Here is an 18753-nt window from a genome sequence, read left to right on the forward strand (position 1 = left end):
TCCTAATGTACACTTGTCCACACGTTTAAATTGTTTAGAGCCAGTAGGTTTTGAAGAAAATAATGCTTTTATCATATTCTTAAGTTGTCATTAAAAATGGAATCCATCAAAATATTTAAAACATATATATAGATTTGGTTACCTGGTGAGATGAACAGATCAGCCAATATTTCTTGTGTGGAGGATCGAAAGGATTAAGCATCCAAGGTTCCACTCTGTCTCACCATTTTCACCGCTTTTTACAGCATAAGCTCCATGGCAACCATCACTGGCTTTAATTGCGGCCACATTGGAAGACCCACCATCACAAACTAAAACACTCGTTTTCAAAGAGTGCAACTGGAACAACTTGACAGTTTCCAACACACAAGCTAGGACAAACTTCCCATCAACTGAACCTGAACTAGTAAAATACGGGCCGACAATGTCGAACTGACTAGTTAGGTCTCTCCACAAGAACTGTAACACTTATGATGTCTGTTTACCAGTGTCAGAGCTGTGTAGCAGAGTGTATAGATCATTTAATGAAGCCAGGTCTTTTGGAGTCATTGCCAATCCCATCAATCTGTTGTTTCAGGAGTTCCACATTAGTTGACAAGCAACCTTAACCTCGTCAAAAATTAGTGCACCATCTCCCATTGGCTCCTGCTTTCCTTTCTCCCTGCACTCTGCTCTGTAGACCACATATCGTGACACTTATCAGCGATGCAAGCTGAACTGGCTCCTGTTGGATGGATGAAAGCACTAGAATATGCTTGCAGAGTAGATTTGGCTGGTAAACTAAGAACATTAAAATCCTTCAATGCTTTGTATGCTGCAGGACTTCATGAGTAGATAGCTAAGGCTGAAAAGATATGCAAGTAATTTAAACCATTGTAACAACAACTGTAGCTAGATACCTTACCCATTCTTATGGTGATCAGACTCCAATGATTACCTCTACCACCATTACCTGCATAAAATCACTTGAATAAACCCAAGCATATACATACTCTTATAGTGATCTTACTGTTGGAAGCCTGATCATGGGAAAATTCTGTCCTTTGGCGGTCTAAATCTGTGTTCCAAATCTCTTTCATGATTCCAATGACACCATATTTCTCTCCTTCATCATACGATCTCTGTAATTCTTCATCTTTTGTCGTCTCCATGACAGTTCTCATTTCTTCATTTTGGTCATCATCCAGGGTGACTTCATGCTCCTCATATCTTGCTAGTTTCCTAATGCTGTTAGTCCTCTCATATTGGGCTAGCTTTTTACACTTTGCTTGGCTGGCAGGACTCATATACGACAGTCTAGCTCTAGAAGAAAGACGTTGCCTCTTTGCTTTTCTTGTCTGGGTTTCCTTTAAAGTTTTCATTTTCTGACGTTCCAGGTGCCTAACCAGATCTTTACATGGATAACATTTAACTTCTTTGGCATCCTTCTCCTCCTTGGTTGCATTGCGAGCCAACTCAGCACTTGACTGAATCCACACGGTGGAATGGAAAATCAGTGAGGCGCACACTTTTTATATGAAATCGAATGACTTCTTTGTATTCCTTCAAATACAGCTCAGGGTCAATTCCTGGGCAGAACTTGTGTGAGTTTCCACCTATTATTTTACACAGATCAACAATATCTTCAGTGCTTTCAAAACTCTGCTTCCTCCACAGTCTCATCATCACATGTACAGAGTATTCCTTATATTGCATGTACCCTTGAATACGTGACAGCATTCCACGAGGCAAATGAACAGAAAGATGACGTTGGCTATTGTTAAAACCGGAATTTGCGTGCTGTTTACCTCTACACGTGACATCGCTAAACAAAGGCTAGGAAACCGTGAAGCGACTTCTTAGTGAATCTTCGACAGAAACTACTCTTGGTTTTCAGTCGAAACTTCTGGTGCACTGTTCACCACAGTGTTAGGTGATGTGTTGGGCATCTTGGGAGATGATGCTTCCACTTCTAGGTCTGTAATGACATCACTGGCACGAGCGGGGCTGCCAACACGGGCATCGCTATTGACAACGTGGGACTGAAACCCAGTGACACTATGACTTGGCGTACTCATAAGACGAACTGTCCAGCCGGCTGCTCTCAACTCACCTTCTAGAGTGTTAATTTATACCAGTCAACACGTTTATCATAAGCGTAAATTTACTGTGATAACCGGAAATACTTCGGGCGCTCATTTTTGATGGACTATACCGCAGTTAGACACTCTCCTATTTTATTATTCACTCTTGATACCACATATGCACAGTATTTTTTTTTGAGGGATGTAATTTTCACAAATTTCATGAATGGGATATCTTTCATGACACTTTAATTGTGTCCAAAATTATTAGAATATCTATTCATCCCAGTACACTGCAGGCAGTGCCATTCATGAAAATTAATTTGTGAAAGTGTTGGAAAGTTAATGTTTGCGAAAATTGCACATCTCGAAGAATACCACATATACAGATGGTATCATGAACATTACACTGTAATGTATCTCATTCGTCATGATGTCCTCCACAGGTCATTCAGGGTGGTCCACTACCTCCAGTACCCCATCATGTTCCTGTGTCTAGTCTTGGCAACAATGCTGCTATGCCACAGCAGTTGCCTAGCTACAGAGCACCTGTGCCTGCTCGAGTTGTATATGAAGAAAATGTGGGTATTAATTAGAACATATTATTTTATTGAATCGTTTTTATGATTGTAGGATATTCTTGGAACAGTTGAAGTTATGCTGTCTGCTACAGTGCCAAAAGAAGTTAACGCAATTGTTCGTGATGCAGTTTTAGAGGTGAATTTCTTGTGACACATGTAGATAACTGAAATTTACAAAATATCAACCAATGCTTTGAATGACATGATGGTATACTGGATTGTGCCAATCCAGTCATTATTGTGACAATCCAGTCATTTTGTACATTAGAAAGTCATTGAACTTTGTACCTTATACAGTAACGATGTCTATAAATAAATCCTTCACTATTTTCAAGCTGCTCAGGGCTTAGAGTTTTCGGTCTATCACTTATCACAAGAAAATGTTCTGTTGTGTAATTACTTTTTCATTGTGATATTCAGCATTGTATTGTACTGTATTTTTTTGCACACCAGATGCAGCAGCTGTATGCTGCATGTGACTTGGTGAAGATGGAGCTCATCAACAATGTTATAGCTTCTGTTTGCCGGGGGCTTAGTGAGCAAACCATGGCAGAAGAAAAGGAAAGAATCAGAAAGCTGAGGTGAGCTAACTTATGTTGATAATATATTTATTACACACACAAGCCCTCACAGAAACTGTTTAGCAATATCACAAAATATTTGTATAGTCCCAATGTATAATGTAAAGTAGGTTGATATTTGTTTCACCTTACTCCACTTTCATTTACAGGGAGGAAAGAGAACGTCTAGTTGAGATTACTGCTGACAAGTATGTCACTCAGCTTGTTGGAGAAATAGCAGTGTCTGAAGCAGCCAACATTGCAAACACTACTCTAAGGTTAATAATGACTTACATTCGTATGATGCTAAACTCTTATTCACCCTCAGGGAAGAACATACAGCTGCCGAGATACTTAGAAACGCGGCCAATCACGTGATGATGGAGATGTCAGATGTGGTTGTTGCTATGGCGATCCAATCCATAGCAGAGGAGTCCATCAAAGAGGCAGTGCTACAGAGAAAACAACACCTCAACTCTATTTGCTCTCATGTCATGAAGATGAGGATGGGAAGATTCTTTGGACGGTAAGTGTTCACAATTTGTGCTGTAAACCTTCTTGATATCAGGAGCGCATCAAATCCTGTGGACAAGGGAGTATGCAACTCCGTACACTACGGGTGAAATTCAAACATGGTGTCCAGTGTTACTGTGTATATAATTGGTTACATCATTCTTACACGCAACAGGGATACACTGAATGGACTGCTACTCCATTGTCTTGTGTGAAGGTAGTAAAGCTGTTTTGATAGGAAGACCGTTGAGTCAAAGCTAAAAGATAAAGTTTGGAATTATGTCTTGCTAAGCCTGTGCTACTATTCCTCTTTCCTGCCATTGAACTTTGTTTTCATAGCTTCGCGTCGTCACAGCAGAAACGTGATATATTCAAGCATACGCCTCTGCATAATATCGTAGTTGGAAAATTTTAAAAGTTATTTAAATAGTACATTGCAGCCATGTTTGAATTTTGCTCTTTACGAAGTTACATACTCCCTTGTCCATAGGATTCGATGTACTCCTGTTGATATACATACATGAAGGTTAACAGAAAAGATGGTTTGAAAATGTTTCTACAAATGTACATGTACCTAGGTCCAAATGTAAACTGTTCTTTTAATTTGCCTTAATTTTGTGTTTTTCAAAAGTGTGGATCCTCAGTTTCTGAATAAACCATTGGTCTAGGCCTCAGCAACAGTGTTCGAGTATATGTGAGTTTAGATGCAGAACTTTGTTCAATTACTCTCCAATGTAACGGGTGGGGTGCCCTGTCACAGTGCAAGGACTGGATTCTCTGGCCACGCGGTTCTTCCTTATACAATTCTTATTAACACGACCCTCAATCTTACACGCATGGGCACACATACACTATTATACATCATATACCAAGTCCATATAGCTAGTTCTGTTACATCACTCCTCCGCTTCCAAGAGCTTGGTCCTCCAAGCTTAACTCTGCTTCTGCTATAGTATAACACACGCACACACGCACACACACGAACTGTCACTGTTCTTCTACATTCTTTCTGTTCAGTAATATTCATCACTCTTCATCCCAGCATCTCTACTGCATCCACTGATGGTACACTTCCAGTCCTTACTCACCGAGTTTACTATCATACAACACTTGAGTTTTACCATGATTGTTCAAACAGTAACTGACAGCCACTAAGCTCTTGGCAGCTCCTTACAGTTCACTTGAAAATACAGAGGACTGCTAGCAGGCACCACAGACTCCATGCTTGGTGCACTGGAACCTCTCAACGTCTTCTCCTTAAGACGCAAGTCCAACTGCCACCCCTTCACAATCGTCTCCTACGGCCGCGCGAATTAAGAGAATTTGTCCTCGACTAGCTGGTTGCTCCTCTCTCAGTTCCTGGTCCTTCTGTGATCCAACAAGACACATGCCGCCTCTTCTACTGGTCTCCTTGCTGCAGTTGTCACAGCAAGTCTTGGTCCCATGTCCGGCCTCCTTCCAAGTCATCAGGGAGAAATCTCACACCAGGACTCTAGTTCTCCTCTCGTCTGGTCTGTTTCACCCGGAAATCTCTCTTAACACTTTGGTGACTGCCCTTCTCAAACCCCTCAGTACGATGAAAAGTGCCTCCTCCGACTATCTACCTCCAACTTCAGTACTGTTCTTGTATATCTCGGTAGGACTTCCAATGTAACAGGGTGGAACACCCCATCACAGCATAAGGACTGGACTCTCTGGCCACGTGGCTCTTCCTTATGCAATTCTTATTAACACGACCCTCAATCTTACACACATGCGCACACATACACTATTATATATCACATACCAAGTCCATGTAGCTAGCTCTGTTACACCCTAATAACAATATTCTATTCTAATAGAACATACACACCATAATAGAGCAATAATAGAGCACTATTTAAAAGGCGATTGAGTCCAGACATAACAATTTTATTTAATACCACAAATACTCTAATAGAGTAACCAGGGTGCACATTTGGCTAATAGAGCCTCTTCTCATTTGTCCCAAATCAAGTTCTTTACAGCTGTACTATACTCTAAATGCTGAAAGACATGTGTATGTTAAGGGGGCAGTTCAGCATTAGTGCAGCCATTTAACTTGATTTCACGAGGCTGGCAAGTCATGAAACACACAGAACTCACAGCGCAGCTCGCAAGTGTGTACTGTAGGCAAAAGTAGGGTAGCTGCTGGATGCTAATGGGCAATGTTAATAAATGCTAGCCACATTAATAGGTAGTAATAGTACACATTAAAGCACCATAGAAATGTATTATCAAGAGTAACTGTTCATAATATTAGAAGAGGGAGAGTATCAAACGCTCAATACATCCTGTACAAACGCACTGCTACAAGTTCACCTTTTGATGAAATCATTGCTTATCCTAGTATGAAAAGGCATTGATTGGTGTTTAATACAACTCCACTGGTAAGAGAGAACTGTTGATAGGAATATAGTGAAGCCTCTGTTCTACAGAACAGAGAAAGGTGTTGATACTGTACTAGTGGCAGTGCATTTGATAAATGCATCTCAGTTAGATACTCTCTCTTACTATATACAATATTATGAACTCTTGTGTATTATTTCACCAGCTGGTGAATAGTGACGCACCGATACCACTTTTTCACAACCGATCCGATACCGATACATTTGAGGCTGGAAATGGCCGATACCAATACTTTGCTCCACAGGAATTTCTCACAAGAAACAGCTAGTGATTTAGCTTACTAAACTCATTTGCTAATCTCATCAATTGCAATTTGCTGGTTTTGTGGCTATCAATTATGCGAAGATGATAGTTTATGGCTTTAATGAATCTTATTTCGTGGCTTACTTCAGTTTCCACTGTACTAATAATGCTAGTGGCTGGCTTCTTTTAAGGAATTCATGGTTTATATCAGCTTTTGCTCAACTCCGTTCAATGCGCTATGTACGCCGCCATCTTGATAAGTAATTAAATGACGTCATTTAAAGTATCGGTTGGTATCAGGCATTTATAGGTTTACCAATACAAGTCCAATACCACCAAAATAGGGCCGATACCGATACTAGTATTGGTATCGGTACATCACTACTGGTGAAATCATCAAAGTTGAGAATGGCTTTGCTAGTGCCATGCTGCCCCTCTTGTATACAGATATTGTTTCTTTTTGAGTTGAAAATATAGTTTTGTGTTCAGCTGGCGCAGGTCCACACTTCGGTGTCAACAAGTCAAGAAATGTTTGGAGACATTTCCACCAAGTGCACCATTACAGCCACTATCATATTTGCTGGAGCAGCTCCAACCATCGGGGAAGAAACCACGTCTGGACATACCCACTGATCCATTAAGGTAGGCAAGGTTTGCTGGTACAGAAAGATATTACTTACCAATGGAATATCAGCTTGTTACAGAATAGAAGAACTACTTTTACTGATGTAAGAACAGGATATAGCAGAATGGCAGGGAAAAGGTATTTAAATATGTTTCACTCATTTCAGGACAGTGAAGCCATGCTTAGTGGCCACCTTATATATAGTGACCATGTCTAGTACATAGGTGTTAAATGTAGCTAAGTTATACTCATTATATTTGGGAACTAAAAATGTGGCCAGGTCGTCATACCAATGAGATCAAGGGGGAAAGTTTCACAGTAGAGGCATACAAACTTTTTTTTTTGCGGTGGACGAAAGTATGGCACCACTCGCTCACAATGCTTTACCATGCATGTAAGCAATGTACTTTGTCAATAAGTGGATGATTATGATGCATGCATACACTGGCACCTGATGATCAATATAAAGTGGGTGTGGCTCTACATTTGGCACACAACAATGCACATGGCTTCGTGAATGCCTTCAGACTATTGCAACGCACCTCACTAAATGAGTGTGGCTCCACATATACAGACAATGATGCACAATCCCAATAAGTGGGCGTGGTTCACACAAAAAGGACTTTTCACATTGTTAAGCAAATTAACTTATTTCACAAGTCAACCAGTCCAGACAGATATTCATAGCTAGCAGCAGCATTTGCAGAGAATCTTTCAAAAAAACTGCAGAATCCATGAAAGTTTTGCCCACCGAAACTTTCCCCCTATACAGTATGCTAGGGTACTAGAATCACCATAATGAAGTGGTGTTATTGGTTCTATTAGCAAAGTTTCACTGTACTTTTTGTGACTTCAGAATCAACATTTCTTTTGTTTCAGGAATCAGTTTTGGGAACCAATTCCAGTTCCCAGTCTGGTATCAAGAGAACTCGCATCTCGACTACAGTTTCCATTAACAGCAGAGGCAATTCATAGCTCAACTGCCCACTACCACTGGCAACTTGTGCTCATGCTACCCCCCACTACTGGGGAGAGTGTGTCATATGCTCAGTGGCTGAGGAGCATGCTTTCTGTAGCCCCACCCTCTGTGCCCACCTGCAAAACCCCAGTTGAATTACTGTCACTTAGCAACAACCAGCAGATACAAGTTATAGTAAAGGTGAGTTGTCATTATTCATTTTTTATGTTTTGAGGTTTTTTGTATTTACATTTATTTCTCAGTTATTTAAAGGATTTTCATCATTACAAGTACAAGAGAAATGTGCTTCATGTTTAAAAGGCACATCAGCTATTCTGACTTATATTCCAAACAGCATAAAAGTTAGCCACTTACAAGAAAATGCAATATTTGTAGAAGACATCTTTCTGCACTTTAGGTGAATGATTTATTAGAGAAGTTAAATAGTTTGGTTGGTCATCTTAAACCACAGCCTCAGATACCATTACTTGTGCTATGCAGAGGTGACACACTACCAACAGGTAAGCTGTCAAAACGTTTTGTAAAACTTTTATCTCTTCTTATCAGATCTTGCTGCCACGGAGGAAACCATTTGTGCATCATTTCCTGTCATTTCTACTGTGAAATTTGTACCGTTTTTACATTCAATTGATTTCTCCCAGTATCTGTATCATGTGAGTACTCAAACTGTTCCTTATTTTGTGTTCCAATATTTTTTTTTCATACCTAGCATCAACAGAAAGAGGAACTGTGCGAGGCAATAAGATGGCTAGCACTTCACAGCTGTATCCTACCTCAGTTTATTTGGCAACCACTTTATGACTACATGGAGAAAGGTTGGCATAGAAACTTACATAGTCAAGTTGTTGCGTATGCAAAGCATTAGATATTTATGCACAAGAGGTAAAGTAATCAAGTTATCTGTCTGTTGTTGTCAATACATAAATCACAACTTGTGGGACATCTAGGCATCTGAGCAATTCAAAAGCCAAAGTCAATAAGTAGAATTCTCAAAAGAAGTAATTTTAGTTGTCTTGGAAGTTGTGTGGAATGGTTTAAAGGCATCACAAAAGGCGTCTCTCCATTGAGTATTCTATTAAAAGTACAAACTTATGCACGACGTCATATATCATGGATCTTAGAAGTAAGCAAAAGTGTTTGCTTAAACTTTGTGAACAACAAAATACAAGTTTCTGAGGTACAATACATGTTTTAGCTACATGTAAAGTATATCTAATCCAAAACAGCCAAGCTGTAAAAAAAAAGAGTGCGGCCCTCAGAAAGGCTATGGTGAAAAAAGATGTGAAATCCAAGGTGGCGGCCAAGAAATGGTTGTGATGGTGGGTTAATGGTAAAAGTTTTAATAACGACAATTCAGGTGAATTTGGTGCCACTTGGTCTTGGCACAAAATTCACCTGAATTGAATTGTCGTTATTAAAATTTCTACCATTAACCTACAATCACAGCCATTTCTTGGCCGCCACCTTGGATTTCACATCATTTATCACCATAGCCTTTCTGAGGGCCGCACTCTTTTTTTACAGCTTGGTTGTTTTGGATTAGATTTCACTTCTTTTTGTATTTGTATACCCCAAAGCCAGCCTATGGCCGGCTTTGGGGTTTTTTAACCTATCATTTTTTCTTTACCACAGGAAGAAGAACAAGATGAAGCAGATTTTAAATACTTTAATTTTATCAGTAAATGTACAAATTATATATATAATACAAATACACACATTTATTACATGTCAATTATTTCCTATAGATAAATTGTTTGCAGCTGATCTCTCTACTGGGTGACTTGAAATGTAGCTGACCTTTCTACAGGGTGATTTTGTTTGTAGCTGAACTCTGTACAAGGTGATTTGTTTCTTGCTGATATCTCTACAGGGTTACTTTGTCTGGCTTATCTCTCTAAAGGGTGATTTGTTTTTGTAGCTAAACTCTCTACAGGGTGATCCTTCTAGCTGATCTCTCTACAGGATGACTTGTTTGTAGCTGAACTATCTGCAGGGTGATTTCTTTGTAGCTGAACTCTCTACAAGGTGATCCTTCTAGCTGATCTCTCTACAGGATGACTTGTTTCTAGCTGAACTCTCTACAGGGTGATTTGTTTGTAGCTGAAATCTCTACAGGGTGATTTGTTTGCAGCTGAACTCTCTACAGGGTGATTTGTTTGTAGCTGAAATCTCTACAGGGTGATTTGTTTGTAGCTGAACTCTCTACATGGTGGTTTCTTAGTAGCTGAACTCTCTACAACGTGACTTCTTTTAGCTGAACTTTACAGGGTGATCTTTTCGTAGCTGAACTCTCTACAGGATGATTTCTTTGCAGCTGAACTCTATACATCATGGTTTCTTTGTAGCTGAACTCTCTATTAGGTACCTTCTTCTAGCTGATCTGACTACAGGGTGACTTGTTTGTAGCTGAATTCCCTACAGAATAACTTGCAATGTAATATAATTGAGTAAGTTATAAAAGTAGCTGAATGCTCTATTAGGGTGACTGTTCTATTAGAGTATCTCGATCTCACATTTGCTACACGTAGTTGCCTTTTGAATCATAACTCAGTGGTTTGTAATCCGATTCTTCTGTACTACTGCAAGGACTTTCTATGATGATTATTCCAACTACATACTGATTTTCAGCTCATTGCTCTAAGCGGTTTGCCTGGTAGACACGAAAACTAATAGTTTTTTATTCATAAAAATCGATCACGTAATTTTGATACAGACACAGGTTGGGTTTTGTGTCATATCTCCATGATCTTTATCCCGATTCCTTTCAAACCACCAAAAGGTACTCCTACGATGGTTACTCCATCTCCTTATCAATTTCAACTGATTCCTCCAGGGGGTTTACCCTGTAGGCGTGACAGACCTTCGACCGTATTTTACACAAATAGTCAGTCATAACTCCGTGAATGTTCATCGGATTCCTACCAAAGTTGGTACTGAGATCTGCCTTAATGAGCCCTTTACGTGTGCCAAATTTCAGCCCGATTGGAGCACGCATTCGTGTTTTATGGCAGATTTTGCAAAGTGTGCGAAATGAAGAAGAATTTAAAATGAAATTTTGTTTGCTCGTATCTCGGAAATGGCTGGAGCGATTTTCTTCAAATTTGGTATGTAGACTCCCCTAACTGGCCGGCACTTCTCTAGCAAATTTGGTTCCAATCGGATAAGGGATCACAGAGCTACATAGGTGTGAAAATTGCGTTTTCTTTCTTCCTGTTAATATACTCACGGTGTGGCGCGCCAGCTTCTTGGGTCGCATGACACACTACCGTGTGTCTTGATCAGCTGGTCATCACTCAACAACCCTGGAATCCCCCTCCCTTAAAACTTTTGTCCAGTCTAGAGTAATTTTGGGTGCAGCAGTTGTATACAAAACAATGTTCATATTCATTATACAAACATGCGTAATCTGAACAGCTATAGCCTATAGCATGATGTACCGTATTTTTCAGATTGCTTGCAAAAACGTAGAACAGAAACGTGATCAAGCGCGTGACCCATAGTACGAATATCTCGAGCTACCAGGGATTGTAGTTAATAGTTAGCCAGCAAAACCCGATGCACTGTTTATATGATAGGCAAAATATTTTCAGGTTGCTTGCAAAACAAAAACGGAATCACGTGTACAATTCACGTGAGGATTTTAAATGAATTTCTGGTGAAAATTCGTGTATTTTGCCTATCATATAAAGATTATCTCACAGTGTATCGGGATTTGCTGGCAAACTATAAACTACAATCCTTGGTAGCTCGAGATATTCATACTATGGGTCACATGTGTTTGATCACATTTCTGTTCTACGTTTTTGCAAGCAACCTGAAAAATACGTTATAACAGTCCTCAACAGAAATTGTGCTGTTGCATGCTTAACTACTTGATATGTAGTCTGATGGGTCATGTGATCTACAGATCTCCTGGAAAAGAATAATAACGATATAAATTTTCAGTACCATAATGTGTGGAAGAAAACAAGCATTGTAATCCACAGGACCGCCCAGAGAAATGAAGGGCAAAGAGTTAAAGTGGGGCCCCAGGAGCAAGGAGGGTTCCACTCTGAATCACAACTTCAGCCTAGCTGTAAGTCAAAGACAAAAAAAAAAAGGTCATGACACGCCAACAATGAGAATAGCTGCTCCTCACCAACAATATTTCCGTATTTATCTACATACATAACTTGCTACACTGCTCCTCTGAATAATATGGTGACTGCTGTATTAGAGTATCTAGATCTCGACTGCTCTATTAGAGTATATCGATTTTTAAACAGGTATTCAAGGGGGCCCTTTCAGGCTGGGACCCAGGGCAAAATGCCCCAGTTGCCCCCCTATGGACAGCCCTGGTAATCCATACTCTTAATACATTCCTTTGCAATTAACATTGTGCCGAGTATAATTTGTGACTTGTGGCAGATGTATTTTCGGATTACTATCTCTTTTCACAAGTTATGTGTAGCTATAGCGGTATGATTATCACACTTAAGTGTGTGGTAAAGTTAATATGTGGTATACGTCTCTATTCAATCCTGTATATCAACAGCAGTCAGATGACTTGCTTGTGGAAAATAATCTCAGATGAAACCATTCTATCAGTTATCCTGATAGTGATTTTATTAAGACTTTTGCACATCCCTAGTTAGTGATAACTAAAACCAAACTGGTCACGTCCTGTTAGAAATTGTAATCTTATTACACATGTAAATAGTGTATGTCACGTCCTGTTAGAAATAGAATGTTGGTATGCACTTGTAGGATTACTGGAACTGTTTGTACAGCCGGTAATGTTAGATCACAAACTGCGGATGACACTTGGAGCTACCTCACAGGTGTGTTGTAATGTGTAAAAATGTAAATGGACCTTGTCTATAACATGATTGGTTAGTTGTCTGGTTCTACTTTGTACTTTAATCAAACCCATTGTAAGGATTATTTGTTTGATTTTACATACTTTCAAACATCTGGTTTGGTTTGGATAACTGACTCTGCACTGTATTAAAAGTTCTCTATGTTGACGTCAACATGTTAGTTTGCAGCTACGTATCACAATTCCAAATAATAGGAAAATAACATGTGCAGTTTCTAATGGTTACTTGTACAAATACTATGATATATGTACTGTTTTTCCACTGCTAGCCCTGCCAAGGAATTGTAGCACTATATGATTCTGCTGTGGAGCACTTGGCAGCTCTTGCCAGTTCTGACAGTTTGGTACAGTTCTCATGGCCATGTGAAGAAACATCTAGCACCAGCTTCTCATTTAAAGGTTTGAGTTTGTACCTTGCTAAAGTGAATTGCTTTGTGCATCATGTGAGCTAGGAGCCCCACCCCTTCACTGGAATAATCCTCAACATCTTGCAAGATTAAATGAGTTGATACTGAGTTTGAAGATTCCATCACCTCAAGGTCTTTAAATTGATTATGCAAGCATTGTTCAACTAGATGTATTAACATTACACAATAGAGGAAGAACTAACCGGAGACAATTGTCTAGCATATGTGCAGATGTTGTGTGAAGCTCATCAAATCCCAGAACACCTCCGACTTTTAACAAAGTTAGTGATTATACCATTTAGACCATTGATTTTTTTTTCTGTTCCTTTTTAGTGTACAGTCATTATTCCATCCATCCAACAAGAAGCATGCATCATGGGTCCATGTGATTACCATGTGCATGTCACATGTATTGAAGTCTATTGGACCAGATCAGTGGGTGTGTATGTGTCACAGTGGTGATAGGAGTGTGAAGATGTCAGCATTTAAGGAGCCGTCTGAATGGATGACTTGTGTGGCTTCTACCATGCTAGCTCGTGTGCAACATAACCATACTCCATTAAATATAAGGTTTGTGGATGTGTTTGTACAAGCATGCGTGCATGTGTGTGTGCTTGTGTATGTGACTTGAAAAGGTTGTAAACTGCAGTATAAGTGGATGCAGTAGCTAGCCAGTATTATTATTGATCCTTAATGCTTTTTAAACCAGGTGCACGCCCACAGCCGGCCAAAGGCCAGCTGTAGGCGCGCACCTGGTTTACTGAAATTGTTTTCATAAAAGTGTGATACCTACCTATGTTTGTCCGTACGCACCCACGTGACCAAAATCGTTATATGGAAAAGCAGCTTTTACATAAGAAGTAAAAGTTAAATGAAGTCTGTATTAAACTTCTGCACAGGTAAACTTTGCTCTGAGGTGGTTTCTTTTCGGCGGTCTGAAATACGGGTGTGGCAACTCTCCTCCGACTTCATGAATTACCTTCCCTTCCGGTTTTACAGGCATTTAACAACTGAAAAACAACTGTGTAGGCCTCGTAGACTACCAGGAATAGCCTATCCCTTCGAGTTGGAAAGGGGGCGTATCCCCTATGTACACGAATGAAAATGAAGAGCAGTCTGAGGCTTTGTCGAGAGAATTTGTGGAAAAAAACACGATAGTCAAACTATAAAACAGTTTAGAAGATACTTCTGTGCGTAATGTGTTGATAAAAGCGGTTTGTTTAACAAGCGCTTCCTTAGCAGCGCATAGCAACGTAATTGAACGAATTACAAAATACAATAAATTAGTTATACATTATTGCACAACCAAAAACCTATGTAATACATATAGTTGGTTAATTAACTTCATTTCAGATGAGCTAGCTAGCTGCATGGCGCCTGGTTTTTAGAAGTAGCACACCATCAACTTGTTTATCATGCCATTTACTTGGCAACTAATGCAAATTTCCACATAGTAATTCAACAAGATTAAGTGCTCATCATCAGCTGAAGTGTTCTATGATAAATCACTACATGTGCTTTTGTTCATTCTCTAGTTCTCTAGTTGGTATAGAGGAATACTCACTCTACATTCCTGTCAAAACTAGCACTGATACCTGTCCTAAAATCCAGGGCTCACCTACTGCGTATGTTGCAACATACTTTCTGTAAATTCTTGTGTTTTACTTGCCAGAAGTACACAAAGGATTGTGATGCTCAAATTATGGCTTTGTTTCAACTAAGCAACCATTCAGTATTATTACTAGTCAGCTTCTTGAAAGCCCACAACAAAACAGTTAACAAAATTGTTGCAATATTGTAAGAAATGGACTGTTTAACTAGCAAAACAATACTCAAAAAAGTGTTTTGATTCAAGTATCATTACCAGCTTTAAGACAGTGATGTAACATAACCACTGTCCTACATGAACTTGAGATTACATATGAGACGGTTGTTTCATTGGCTACAAAGCTGGCTATATAAAAGAAGAAATGTATAGGCTCTAAAGTATTGAATGCTCACCATGCTGAAAACAATTGTTGTTAGCAGTTTTTAGGTTTCAAAGTAATAATGGAGGATGTGTGGAAATGTGTGATTTTGTAATGGTATCTTGAATATAGATTGTCTGGTTGTTTTGCTGCTCATAAATTTCATTCCCGCTATGGTCAAAGGAAGTTAAGAGCTCTAGTGTAGACTATAGAGACATACACTGGTGCATGTAAAAGAAACACCAATGTTTATTACACAGAATGTGATCTTTTTGTTGTACAGGGTCAAAGCACATCAGAGGCACTGGACTGAACCATTTAGTAAACCGATAACTGTTAATCCTATTTACCACTCACCTCATGCAAAGACCAACCAATCCATGAGAGAAACTTTATACTCAAGACTACAACAAGAACAATTGGACAGTAAAGAGTAAGTGCGTCATAACTAATTATGTCACCAGATCTGTAAAAACCTGACTTACTTTGCATGGTGTGTAAACTATTTCTAAAGAAAGCACAGGTATTGTATAAGCTGCCACGATTTGTTGGCTTATTGCAGACCTGCATATTTCTAACAGTATATCCAATTTCAGGTTGTGTTGCTTCCTGAGTAAATGATTTATTCAGTTGCACCCTGAAACCTATTGTGAGTGATTTCATTACCCACTTTAATTTTAGTGTGGGAGATTGATAATCATACACTATGTTAGTAGTAGTGTATAGTAGGGACCACAAAGGAGTAGGCGTGGTCCACAAAATAACATCACCCAAAAAAACCAGCTTCAATTTTCCCTGACAACGATGAGGCAGTATTGGTTAGGTAAAACTAAGCCTAAACAAGCTTTCAGATCAATCCGAAATGTTTTCAAGAAGTTGCTACGGAAATGTTAAAATACTTTATTTAATGGGATTTTCTACTGACTGACTGACTGACTGATGCCTCCAGACAAGCGTAACTCGATAATGGCTAAAGCTATGGGCTTGATTTTTTTACTGTTCAACGTTGCTTCAGCCCAAGACGTGCCGCAGTACGTACAATACATTCTTCATGGACTTATCAGTGTCCTCCTTTGTGTCCCATTCATCTTTACTGACAGCCAAAAGTGTCGATTTGGCAATATTATGTGATGGCTTCACTTCATAACAGAAATCGTCCGTATTTGTCGTAGTGGCTATTTTGATAGCAGCAGTGCTTTTCAAACAGTTTTTGATTTGTACTGCTGTGTAACGGGTTGAAAATAACCGACAACGAAGTGTAATGGATACTTCACTTTTCAGACAATATAACTGTGACGTGCGGCACCATTTCTTTCTTTCGGTATGCGTGGATTGCAGAGGTGCTTTTCGAACTGTTCTTGATTAGAAATGCTGCGTAACGGGTTGAACATAGCTGACAACTAAGCGTAATGGATACTTCACTTTTCAGACGATAATTGGGGTGCGCGGTGCCATTTCAGATGCGGTATGCGTGGGTTCACCAGTCATAATAATTTATTTACAAAAGAAGTTAACAAACAAGTACACAGAAAAATTTGGAATTTTCAACTAGAGTAGGGACCATAACACATCGATAAAAAGTACTGAAACAAGTTGGAGTAGTGCTCGATATTAAATCACAGTAAAACAATAAGAAATGTTATATCCCTACTGTGTATTTCTTTTTCTGTGTACTTGTTGCACTAAAAATTAAGAAATAAATGTAACTGACAGAGGGTTAACAAAATAAAGACAAATCATGTGGGCTGTTTTGCTGAGATGGTCATGTGAATGTTAATGTTAAATGTTAGTACTCAAGGCTATTTACAGCAAAGGTGTGTGCCTGCTAGCCCCATAAGGAAAGACAGAGTTTCAATACCACCAAAATGCTGTACAATAGTGTATTTGTGGAAGGAAATTATTGAAGCTTTATTAGCTGAGAAGCTACAAATCAGCATGTTTCAATGTGCTGGCTTCATGGAGATGGCCTGTAGTACAAACAAAAAAAAAAAGTTTACCTGTTTTAATGGCACATGAAGTGGCAGGTAAGTTCAACACAGTCCTTCTTGATGGCTACAATGAATTTCAGAAATCGGTCAATCATTTATGAATTTTGCAGGGGGTTAATACCTAGCTTTCCCATTGAATTGCACAAATTGATCAACATAATGCTTTACCACATGTTGTTAACTTAGTATCTTCAGGGACACTATACCTATACATAAGAGAGAGGTAACATCTAAGAATATTGTATTATTGCTGCCATACGTTACTTCTTTGACTATTTTATACAATGCATTAATTTTCATATATCTGTGATGTTGTTTTGTTTCCCACAGATTTGATGATCTATTGCTTCAATGTGTCAACTCACCATCAACAGTTACTCAATAATATAGACAATGTCCTATTCATGTATATTAATTTTGTATTCACACATGCAGTAAAAGTAGAAGTTTAAATAAATACTATTTGAAGAGGCTAGTGTTGTCATGTGTACACTAGTGTTGTCATGTGTACACTAGTGTTGTCATGTGTACACTAGTGTTGTCATGTGTACACTAGTATTGTCATGTGTACACTAGTGTTGTCATGTGTACACTAGTATTGTCATGTCTACACTAGTGTTGTCATGTGTACACTAGTGTTCTCATGTGTACACTAGTGTTGTCATGTGTACACTAGTGTTGTCATGTGTACACTAGTGTTGTCATGTGTACACTAGTGTTGTCATGTGTACACTAGTGTTGTCATGTGTACACTTGATGATAGGAACAACAGATGTGGCTGTAGTTAAATAGCTACCACAAATTCTCTTTAAATGATTTTGTTTCCTTTGGAATGTCCATGCTGCTGTTTCATACAACTTTATTTCAAATGTGCAGTTGTAAAGGTCAACTGTCTGTCATTGAGCACATGCTCTATGAATCAAACCTTTAAAAAGTTTGCGTATGAGGCAACCTGAGTGACGGTGTGGGGGCAAGAAGTTTTATGATAAAATACTGAAAATGCTTGGATTAGACTCCATGTGCATGTGTTAGCCTAGAAAAATAGTTTTCTGAGATAAAATTTATTTGATGGTTGTGTGTGCTCAGCATACTGTATTGGTTTTATGGCACACATAAATTAGATCAACTAGTGAGTAGACAATTATATTGTATAACCATATAGTGCACTAACTGTCCATTGGATAAACATGAGCTGCTTGTATGGACTCTGGGTTTACCTATTCACAACGTCTATTGTATAGGAGCATTTTTGTCTTATTACTCAACAATCAAAAGTATATTTTGGTAGCCATACAAATTTTCAAGTTGATGCAGATTTAGAGTTCAATGGCAGATATAAATTAATGCATATACTTGTACATTTATAGGCAGATGTTTGTAGACACAAGCTCTTGCTGTAGATTTACACACGAAGTTACTGGTCTTCCATACAGTTCTAATCTGAAAATTAATTTTGACTTCATGGTGGCATCCCTTTTTGAAATTACATAAGGACTCGCACTGTATCAATTAAGTTTAGTGCTTTGGACCACTGTGTCACAA

General features: G+C 38.9%; 1 protein-coding gene across 1 annotated transcript in view; it reads left to right on the forward strand.

Moving 5' to 3' along the window:
• LOC136249598 (germinal-center associated nuclear protein-like) overlaps window positions 1–17963 on the forward strand; it is a 37552-nt gene extending 19589 nt beyond the window's left edge. The window contains exons 20-38 of the mRNA XM_066041660.1: window positions 2510–2644; window positions 2697–2780; window positions 3098–3225; window positions 3375–3482; window positions 3533–3730; window positions 6877–7029; window positions 7082–7150; window positions 7892–8171; window positions 8234–8332; window positions 8389–8491; window positions 8538–8644; window positions 8701–8806; window positions 12738–12811; window positions 13119–13248; window positions 13302–13388; window positions 13447–13537; window positions 13590–13826; window positions 15507–15656; window positions 17542–17963. Coding sequence (XP_065897732.1) covers window positions 2510–2644; window positions 2697–2780; window positions 3098–3225; window positions 3375–3482; window positions 3533–3730; window positions 6877–7029; window positions 7082–7150; window positions 7892–8171; window positions 8234–8332; window positions 8389–8491; window positions 8538–8644; window positions 8701–8806; window positions 12738–12811; window positions 13119–13248; window positions 13302–13388; window positions 13447–13537; window positions 13590–13826; window positions 15507–15656; window positions 17542–17596 — 2394 coding nt within the window. The 3' untranslated portion in view covers window positions 17597–17963. The remainder of the gene's footprint in view (window positions 1–2509; window positions 2645–2696; window positions 2781–3097; window positions 3226–3374; window positions 3483–3532; window positions 3731–6876; window positions 7030–7081; window positions 7151–7891; window positions 8172–8233; window positions 8333–8388; window positions 8492–8537; window positions 8645–8700; window positions 8807–12737; window positions 12812–13118; window positions 13249–13301; window positions 13389–13446; window positions 13538–13589; window positions 13827–15506; window positions 15657–17541) is intronic.
• The last annotated feature ends 790 nt before the right edge of the window (window positions 17964–18753 follow it).

The sequence above is a fragment of the Dysidea avara genome, chromosome 3 (genome assembly GCF_963678975.1).
Source record: "Dysidea avara chromosome 3, odDysAvar1.4, whole genome shotgun sequence".
Classification (NCBI taxonomy): domain Eukaryota; kingdom Metazoa; phylum Porifera; class Demospongiae; order Dictyoceratida; family Dysideidae; genus Dysidea; species Dysidea avara.